The 10,412-nt window shown below is 36.1% G+C and overlaps 1 protein-coding gene across 1 annotated transcript; it reads right to left on the bottom strand.

Moving 5' to 3' along the window:
- Positions 1–6,011: 6,011 nt before the first annotated feature.
- On the bottom strand, positions 6,012–7,493 carry LOC145950443 (uncharacterized). The gene has a single exon (XM_083061532.1). It carries the CDS (start codon positions 7,491–7,493, stop codon positions 6,012–6,014), a length of 1,482 nt encoding a protein of 493 aa, XP_082917658.1.
- Positions 7,494–10,412: the final 2,919 nt, after the last annotated feature.

Raw genomic sequence — 10,412 nt, 5'->3', positions numbered from 1 at the left:
ATTAAGTAGATGACTAGATGAAGAAGGAATTGCACCTAAAAATTGGTTCTAGAATGGATGCTCAAAACCAAAACACTCAAAAAATAGGATAGCTGAAAATTAATGACTTCAAAGCTACTAGAAACCGAGAAGAAATAAAACAACAAGATATGAAAAATCAAAAACTCCTTAACTTGGCTTTTGCTTTTCAAATTTTGATTTAGTATTTTTTTTTTTTAACACTTTTGTTCTAAATTTTTCTTTTAATCTTTCTTAATTTTTTTTTTAATCAATTAGGAGTTGCCTTTTTCTTTCAATGTGATTGTGTTACAAGAGGTCTCGGTCACTTTTCTAGGAACACCAAAACCAAGTTCAAATTGAAATGCAAATGCCACACAAATTAGGTCAAAATGTAATGAACATGTGACATGCTTTTGTTGCTTGGTTGTTTAGGTAGCACATGCACGGTTTTGGCTCCACAAATTCAAATTCAAATTTGAATCACAAACACAATTTCCAGCACTCCTTTCAATAAACAAGATCAAACCTCACGGATTTAAGAAAAATTTTGAAGACACTTTAGAATTTTTTTTTGGAAACCTAAAAATTTCTAAGAAAACTACTAATGATCTAATAGTAGTTTATGAACTCAAAAAAAATCAAAAATGATGAGCTTATACCATAGGAAATTAGATCTCGGCCAAATCCAGAAAATTGAAACAAGATTCACTTAAACAAAATTCAAACGGTTCACTTAAGCATAGCTAAGAAGTATGAACATCATAAGAACTACACATGACTACTAAACATGGATTTCAAAATTAAAATGACTCAACCATTCAAATTGACCGAATAAAATTGCAAATATGACTCAAGGAAAGTAAAAATGATCATAGGCAGAAAATTCCTAATAGGTAAAAGAATTAATGGAGCATGATTCATGGAAGCATATTGACATAAAAGCATATATGAATCATTCAAGCATAAGAAACTAGATCCATCAAATTTAAGGCAAGAAAATAGATCTAGGAAGGAAGCAACTCTAAAATGACATGAACAAAAAAATGAACACAAAAATTGAACAATTCACCACGGATCACACAACAAAAGATAAGGATCAAGACTTATCTCTTGAAGACAAAACCGGATGCTCTTGATACCACTTGATGTGCTTCCACTTGGATGCACATAGAAATTTCTTCAAGTCTCCATGGTTCCTTAGACGGATGATCAAGGAAGGATGCTCCAAAGAGACTCAAGGTGGCCGAAGCTTGCTTCCTAGCTAAGGTCCAAAGAAGTAAGGCAACCTAACTCTACAAAGGGAAGCACTCAAGGAGGGTAGAGTAGGATGCAAGGTGACTTTCGGAGGGAGAGAATTCAAATGAAGAATACTCATTCAATAATTCCAAAAGTGATTACAAGTCTCGGCCATATTGAATATATAGGGAAAATTAGGTTAAGGTGAGACCTTGGGTTAGCCTAAGGTTAAGTAAACCATGGTATGGTTACTTAACTTTAGGCGCCTAGAATTTGAATTCAAAATTCAAATTCTAGGAGCCAAACCCGGAACCTCCATGTGATTAGTTCATTTGGCATGTGATTAGAGATGCATTTGAGTTGCATTTCGGATCACACCATGTGCATGTGTTGCACATGGCCGAAATGCACACCAAATGTGCTCCTAATTACATGCTAATGTAACTACACATGTAACCTTAATTCACCCCAAATTCACATGACCTCTAAATGTAAATCCTACACTACAAGGCCGGAAATACAAGGCCCAAAGAAAATACAAGGCACCAAGGCCTACTCCTATTCTAACCCTAATCTAATGGGCTTGATACAAAGCCCAACAAAATAAAGTGGTGGGCTTTCCTTGGGCTTGGGCCCAATCTTCATGCATCCTTCTTGCCATTGCTCTAGTAGTTGGGCCCTTAGCCCATGGGCCTCCTCCATCATTATGTCTTGCATATACCATGTTAGTATAGGTTCTCTATATTTTGGGTCTTGTATTTTCCAAGACATTTTATCTACCAAACAATATGATTCAAAATTATTTAGGACGTTTTCTAGTATTTTTTTCTTTATATTTTAGGAAAAGCCTAGGCTACCATTTAGGGTACTTTAGGCAAGATGTTGTAGTTTTTAAGAATCATTCTTTTCATTGTTTTAGTCATAGTGTCACTACATTTTTAGGATTTCATTCTAGGTTATACTTAGAAGAGGATCCTATTTCTACATTTAGGGATTTTCATTTTAATAGTTTAGTTTTCTTTGCTAGGTTAGTTAGAAGGATTCCTCTTAGGATCCACATTCCATTTTCTTCCTATAAACATGTCACCTCTTATACATGGTATGTTGTGTATGTAGGTGATAATTCTTATTCCATGCATCCTCGTGATTTGAGGACAAATCCTTTTCAAGAGGGAGGGGATGATGGAATCATGCTTAGGAAAGCAAGGGGTGACATATTGAAGGAGCCAAGAGGAGTGGGCTAGACATGGAGAATTGGGCCAGTCAAGGCCCAATGGGCCCTATGGGCTTGAAAGGCCCAAGTTGAGCTTCTTATGGGCCATATCTTGTTTTAGCTATTTTCTTATGTCTTGCATATACCATGTTAGTATAGGTTCTCTATATTTTGGGTCTTGTATTTTGGACCATTTAGGATAGCATTTTAGGCCATAGGCTTATTGGGCCTAGTTTTGGGCTTCATGAGCCTTTGGGCTTTTGGTACCCAATATTGGGCTCATTTTCATTCTTGTAATTTTTCCTTTCCATTGTATTTGCTTGGCCATTGTATTTAGGCCATTAGAATAGGAATTTAGAAGGATTAAGTATTAAAGCATGAATCATAGAATGTTAATTACATTTAAGAGTAATTAGAGTTGCATTTGAGTCACATGTTTTGTGCCAAAGGGGGCTGCACATGTGATCACCCAAATGAACCCTAAATTACACTTAAATGTAATCAAGGTTTCTAGAAGGAGGGGCTGCACATGGGGAGCCAAAGTGGACGTTCAAAATTTGAATTCAAACTCAAATTTGAATTCAAATTTTGGCGCCACTTTTAGTGCACATGGGTTAGCTTCTTGATCCGTGGCTTTATATGCTTGAATCCTTCACCTTTGTAAACACTTTTGATGAATGAGAATTTCTGAATTTTACTTCAGCCCTAATTCTCTCAAAGGTCACCGAAATCTCACCTTCCCTAGTTCTTAGGAAAACCTCCATTCCTAAGCTTGAAAGTGAGCTTTCTTTTGGTTCTTGAGCTTGGATGCTTCCATCCATAGCTTAGGGGTTTTCTCCTATCATTTCAATCATCTTCCTCCATCATTAAATCCGTGGAAAGCTCAAGGAAAAGGTCTTCAAATTCGGAGAAAGTCACAAGAAGCAAGAATCCATCCATTGCTTCAACCTAAACTCCATCAACATGTTATGTTGTGCTTTTGTGTTGGTTATTAGTCTCCCCAGGTGTAGCAAGTAAGTCAGTTGAACAATTAGAGAGAACCAATGAACAGTAAACCGATTACATGTTATGTTGTGCTTTTGTGTTGGTTATTAGTCTCCCTAAGTGTAGCAAGTAAGTCAGTTGAAGAATTAGTGAGAACCAATGAACAGTAAACCGATTATATGTTATGTTGTGCATTTGTGTTGGTTATTAGTCTCCCCAGGTGTAGCAGGTAAGTCAGTTGAAGAATTAGAGAGAACCAATGAACAGTAAATCAATTACATGTTATGTTGTGCTTTTGTGTTGGTTATTAGTCTCCCCAGGTGTAGCAAGTAAGTCAGTTGAAGAATTAGAGAGAACTGATGAACAGTAAACCAATTAAATGTTATGTTGTGCATTTGTATTGGTTATTAGTATCCCCAGGTGTAGCAAGTAAGTCACTTGAATAATTAGAGAGAACCGATGAATAGTAAACCAATTTCATGTTAAGTTGTGCATTTGAGTTGGTTATTAGTCTCCCCAGGTGTAGCAAGTAAGTCACTTGAAGAATTAGAGAGAACCGATGAACAGTAAACTGATTACATGTTATGTTGTGCATTTGTGTTGGTTATTAGTCTCCCTAGGTGTAGCAAGTAAGTCAATTGAAGAATTAGAGAGAACCAATGAACAGTAAACCGATTACATGTTATGCTAAGCATTTGTGTTGGTTATTAGTCTCCCCAGGTGTAGCAAGTAAGTCAGTTGAAGAATTAGAGAGAACCAATGAACAGTAAACCGATTACATGTTATGTTGTGCTTTTGTGTTGGTTATTAGTCTCCCCAAGTGTAGCGAGTATGTTAGTTGAAGAATTAGAGAGAACCAATGAACAGTAAACCGATTATATGTAATGTTGTGCATTTGTGTTGGTTATTAGTCTCCCCAGGTGTAGCAAGTAAGTCAGTTGAAGAATTAGAGAGAACTGATGAACAGTATACCAATTACATGTTATGTTATGCATTTGTGTTGGTTATTAGTCTCCCCAGGTGTAGCAAGTAAGTCAGTTGAAGAATTAGAGAGAACCAATGAACAGTAAACCAATTACATGTTATGTTATGCATTTGTGTTGGTTATTAGTCTCCCCAGGTGTCGCAAGTAAGTCAGTTGAAGAATTAGAGAGAACCAATGACCAGTAAACCGATTACATGTTATGTTGGGCTTTTGTGTTGGTTATTAGTGTCCCCAAGTGTAGCAAGTAAGTCAGTTGAAGAATTAGAGAGAACCAATGAACATTAAACCGATTATATGTTATGTTGTGCGTTTGTGTTGGTTATTAGTCTCCCTAGGTGTAGCAGGTAAGTCAGTTGAAGAATTAGAAAGAACCAATGAACAGTAAACCAATTACATGTTATGTTGTGCTTTTGTGTTGGTTATTAGTCTCCCCAGGTGAAGCAAGTAAGTCAGTTGAAGAATTAGAGAGAACCAATGAACATTAAACCAATTATATGTTATGTTGTGCACTTGTGTCGGTTATTAGTTTTCCCAGGTGTAGCAAGTAAGTCAGTTGAAGAATCAGATAGAACCGATGAACAGTAAACCAATTACATGTTATGTTGTGCATTTGTGTTGGTTATTAGTCTCCCCAGGTGTAGCAAGTAAGTCAGTTGAAGAATTAGAGAGAACCAATGAACAGTAAACCGATTACAAGTTATGTTGTGCTTTTGTGTTGGTTATTAGCTTCCCAAGTGTAGCAAGTATGTCAGTTGAAGAATTAGAGAGAACCAATGAACATCAAACCAATTATATGTTATGTTGTGCACTTGTGTTGGTTATTAGTCTCCCTAGGTGTAGCAAGTAAGTCAGTTGAAGAATCAGAGAGAACCGATGAACAGTAAACCAATTACATGTTATGTTGTGCATTTGTTTTGGTTATTAGTCTCCCCAAGTGTAGCAAGTTTGTCACTTGAAGAATTAGAGAGAACCGATGAACAGTAAACTGATTACATGTTATGTTGTGCATTTGTCTTGGTTATTAGTCTCCCCAGGTGTAGCAAGTAAGTCAGTTGAAGAATTAGAGAGAACCAATGACCAGTAAACCGATTACATGTTATGTTGTGCTTTTGTGTTGGTTATTAGTCTCCCCAGGTGTAGCAAGTAAGTCAGTTGAAGAATTAGAGAGAACCGATGAACAGTAAACTTATTACATGTTATGTTGTGCATTTGTGTTGGTTATTAGTCTCCCCAGGTGTAGCAAGTAAGTCAGTTGAAGAATTAGAGAGAACCAATGAACAGTAAATCGATTACATGTTATGTTGTGCATTTTTGTTGGTTGTTAGTCTCCCCAGGTGTAGCAAGTAAGTCAGTTTAAGAATTAGAGAGAACTAATGAACAGTAAACCCAGGGACGGAGCCAGGATTTCAAATACTGGGGGGCCGAGAATAAATAATATATAATTTATAATAAATGAAAATTAAAGTATCAAAAGCATATTATCTGACAAAACTAGATAATAATTAACATAATTTAATAAAAATTATTTCTCATATTTACATTTGATAAATATATCGAACATATTGCAAGATCAAGTTATTCAAGTATGTACCTTTATTTCTTAAGTTGTGCCCGTCGTTGTTTCATGAAGTAAAAATCATCAATTATCATATCAGTTATAAATCTTCGTGCAATCTCCTTCTCAATATAAACAATCATGTAGTCAGTAAGAAAACCATCTTCCATCTTGTTGCGCAAACTTGTTTTTATAATCTTCATAGCTGAAAAAGCACGTTCTGTAGTTGCTGTTGACACGGGCAGAGTAAGAACAAGTCGTATCAATCGATCAATTAAAGGATAAACATTTGATTTGCCAACCTCTACTAGTTTTTGACATAATTCACCAAGAGTTGACAAATTATGAAATTTGGGATCCTTTGGCACATCAAACTCATAATGTTGCAATTCATATTCCATATGAATCATTTCTTGGTCAGAAAAATCTGAAGAGTAAAATTTCTTAGCTAGACTACAAATATCACAAGCATTAAATGATTTGAATGCATCTTTAGGATCCAAAGCTACACTCAACATAAGAAGTTCAGTTGATTGCTCGCTGAATCTACTATTCAATTCTTTCAATTGATAATCTATCGCTGCAGTAAATATATCTACACGATAATGATGCTCAACTGTCACAGAATCCTTTTTAAGCCGAGTTCGAATTATGTCAGAGTAAGTAGCACTCATATCAGGAATTGGTACACCTCGGCTATTGCAAAAAGAGTTAACATTTTCTAAAAGAGAATCCCAACCAAAATCCCTTAACTTTTGAATTAGTGACTTTGTGCTAGAAACCAAACACATAGCATTCACAATGTCTTGATTCTTTTGCTGCAAAGCTTGACAAAGCTTGTCTGTGATTCCCATAATTTCTTTCATAACATGTAAAATGAAAACAAATTCAAAAGACATCAATACTCTGAAAGCATAAGTAGCATCACCTCGTTGAGAGCCAGTTCCATTAACCACCAAATCTTCAAGAACTGAAGTAGTTGCATTAAACATGCGTAGAAGGCTACATATTGAATTGAAATGAGAACTCCATCTAGTATCTCCAGGTCTTTGTAGTGTGCCAATTTGATTAGCTCCCCTCCCAGTTTCAATCTCATCATTTGCAACCAAACGTGCAATTTCAGTCTCATAAGCATCATGTAACTCATCATTGCGTTTGCAAGAAGAACACACAACATTAACAATCCTACTCAAGTTTTGAAAAAAAGCATGAACATCACTTGAATCTTTAGATGCAGCAACAAGAGCTAATTGTAACTGATGAGCCAAACAATGTACATAATATGCATAAGGACATTCTTGAAGAATAAGAGCTTGCAAACCATTCCACTCTCCACGCATATTACTAGCTCCATCATATCCTTGGCCTCTAATATTTTCAATGTTGAGATTATGATTAGACAATACTAAACAGATTTCTTGCTTAAGAGTGGATGATGTAGTATCTTTCACATGTACTAAATCCAAGAAGCGCTCTTTAACAAATCCATTCTTATCAACAAATCTAATAACAATAGCCATTTAAGAATCAGAGAGAACCGATGAACAGTAAACCAATTACATGTTATGTTGTGCATTTGTGTTGGTTATTAGTGTCCCCAGGTGTAGCAAGTAAGTCAGTTGAAGAATCAGAGAGAACCGATGAACAGTAAACCAATTACATGTTATGTTGTGTATTTGTGTTGGTTATTAGTCTCCCCAGGTGTAGCAAGTAAGTCAGTTGAAGAATTAGAGAGAACCGATGAACAGTAAACCAATTACATGTTATGTTGTTCATTTGCGTTGGTTATTAGTCTCCCCAGGTGTAGCAAGTAACTCAGTTGAAGAATTAGAGAGAACCGATGAACAGTAAACCAATTACATGTTATGTTGTGCATTTGTGTTGGTTATTAGTCTCCCTAGGTGTAGCAGGTAAGTCAGTTGAAAAATTAGAGAGAACCAATGAACAGTAAACTGATTACATGTTATGTTGTGCTTTTGTGTTGGTTATTAGTATCCCAAGGTGTAGCAAGTAAGTCAATTGAATAATTAGAGAGAACCGATGAACAGTAAACCATTTACATGTTATGTTGTGCATTTGAGTTGGTTATTAGTCTCCCCAGGTGTAGCAAGTAAGTCACTTGAAGAATTAGAGAGAACCGATGAACAGTAAACTGATTACATGTTATGTTGTGCATTTGTGTTGGTTATTAGTCTCCCCAGGTGTAGCAAGTAAGTCAGTTGAAGAATTAGAGAGAACCAATGACCAGTAAACCGATTACATGTTATGTTGTGCTTTTGTGTTGGTTATTAGTCTCCCCAAGTGTAGCAAGTAAGTCAGTTGAAGAATTAGCGAGAACCAATGAACAGTAAACTGATTATATGTTATGTTGTGAATTTGTGTTGGTTATTAGTCTCCCCAGGTGTAGCAGCTATGTCAGTTGAAGAATTAAAGAGAACCAATGAACAGTAAACCAATTACATGTTATGTTGTGCATTTCTGTTGGTTATTAGTGTCCCCAGGTGTAGCAAGTAAGTCAGTTGAAGAATCAGAGAGAACCGATGAACAGTAAACCAATTACATGTTATGTTGTGTATTTGTGTTGGTTATTAGTCTCCCCAGGTGTTGCAAGTAAGTCAGTTGAAGAATTAGAGAGAACCGATGAACAGTAAACCAATTACATGTGATGTTGTTCATTTGGGTTGGTTATTAGTCTCCCCAGGTGTAGCAAGTAACTCAGTTGAAGAATTAGAGAGAACCGATGAACAGTAAACCAATTACATGTTATGTTGTGCATTTGTGTTGGTTATTAGTCTCCCTAGGTGTAGCAGGTAAGTCAGTTGAAAAATTAGAGAGAACCAATGAACAGTAAACTGATTACATGTTATGTTGTGCTTTTGTGTTGGTTATTAGTATCCCCAGGTGTAGCACGTAAGTCAATTGAATAATTAGAGAGAACCGATGAATAGTAAACCAATTACATGTTATGTTGTGCATTATTTGAGTTGGTTATTAGTCTCCCCAGGTGTAGCAAGTAAGTCACTTGAAGAATTAGAGAGAACCGATGAACAGTAAACTGATTACATGTTATGTTGTGCATTTGTGTTGGTTATTAGTCTCCCCAGGTGTAGGAAGTAAGTCAGTTGAAGAATTAGAGAGAACCAATGACCAGTAAACCGATTACATGTTATGTTGTGCTTTTGTGTTGGTTATTAGTCTCCCCAAGTGTAGCAAGTAAGTTAGTTGAAGAATTAGCGAGAACCAATGAACAGTAAACTGATTATATGTTATGTTGTGAATTTGTGTTGGTTATTTGTCTCCCCAGGTGTAGCAGGTAAGTCAGTTGAAGAATTAGAGAGAACCAATGAATAGTAAACCAATTACATGTTATGTTGTGCATTTCTGTTGGTTATTAGTCTCCCCAGGTGTAGCAAGTAAGTCAGTTGAAGAATTAGAGAGAACCGATGAACAGTAAACCAATTACATGTTATGTTGTGCATTTGTGTTGGTTATTAGTCTCCCCAGGTGTAGCAAGTAAGTCAGTTGAAGAATTAGAGAGAACCAATGAACTGTAAACCGATTACATGTTGTGTTGTGCTTTTGTGTTGGTTATTAGTCTCCCTAAGTGTAGCAAGTAAGTCAGTTGAAGAATTAGTGAGAACCAATGAACAGTAAACCAATTACATGTTATGTTGTTCTTTTGTGTTGGTTATTCGTCTCCCCAAGTGTAGCAGGTAAGTTAGTTGAAGAATTAGAGAGAACCAATGAACAGTAAACCAATTACATGTTATGTTGTGCTTTTGTGTTGGTTATTAGTCTCCCCAAGTGTAGCAAGTAAGTCAGTTGAAGAATTAGAGAGAACCACTGAACAATAAACCAATTACATGTTATGTTGTGAATTTGTGTTGGTTATTAGTCTCCCCAGGTGTAGCAAGTAAGTCAGTTGAAGAATTAGAGAGAACCGATGAACAGTAAACCAATTACATGTTATGTTGTTCATTTGTGTTGGTTATTTGTCTCCCCAGATGTAGCAAGTAAGTCAGTTGAAGATTTAGAGAGAACCGATGAACAGTAAACCAATTACATGTTATGTTGTTCATTTGTGTTGGTTATTAGTCTCCCCAGGTGTAGCAAGTAAGTCAGTTGAAGTATTAGAAAGAACCGATGAACAGTAAACCAATTACATGTTATGTTGTGCATTTAGGTTGGTTATTAGTCGCCCCAGGTATAGCAAGTAAGTCAGTTGAAGAAAAAGAGAGATTCAATGAACAGTAAACCAATTACTTGTTATGTTGTGCATTTGTGTTGGTTATTAGTCTCCCAAGGTGTAGCAAGTAAGTCAGTTGAAGAATTAGAGAGAACCGATGAACAGTAAACCAATTAGATGTTATGTTGTGCATTTGAGTGGGTTATTAGTCTCCCTAAGTGTAGCAAGTAAGTCAGTTGAAGAATTAGAGAGA

Source organism: Cajanus cajan, chromosome 8 (genome assembly GCF_000230855.2).
Source record: "Cajanus cajan strain Asha chromosome 8, NIPB_CcT2T_4, whole genome shotgun sequence".
Taxonomy (NCBI): Eukaryota; Viridiplantae; Streptophyta; class Magnoliopsida; order Fabales; family Fabaceae; genus Cajanus; species Cajanus cajan.
The sequence above is the reverse complement of the archived record's forward strand: the minus strand, read 5'-3'. Positions and strand labels throughout refer to the sequence as shown.

Excerpts from the sequence above, each read along its gene's own strand:
- LOC145950443 (XM_083061532.1), bottom strand. The coding sequence starts at position 7,493 with ATGGCTATTGTTATTAGATTTGTTGATAAGAATGGATTTGTTAAAGAG.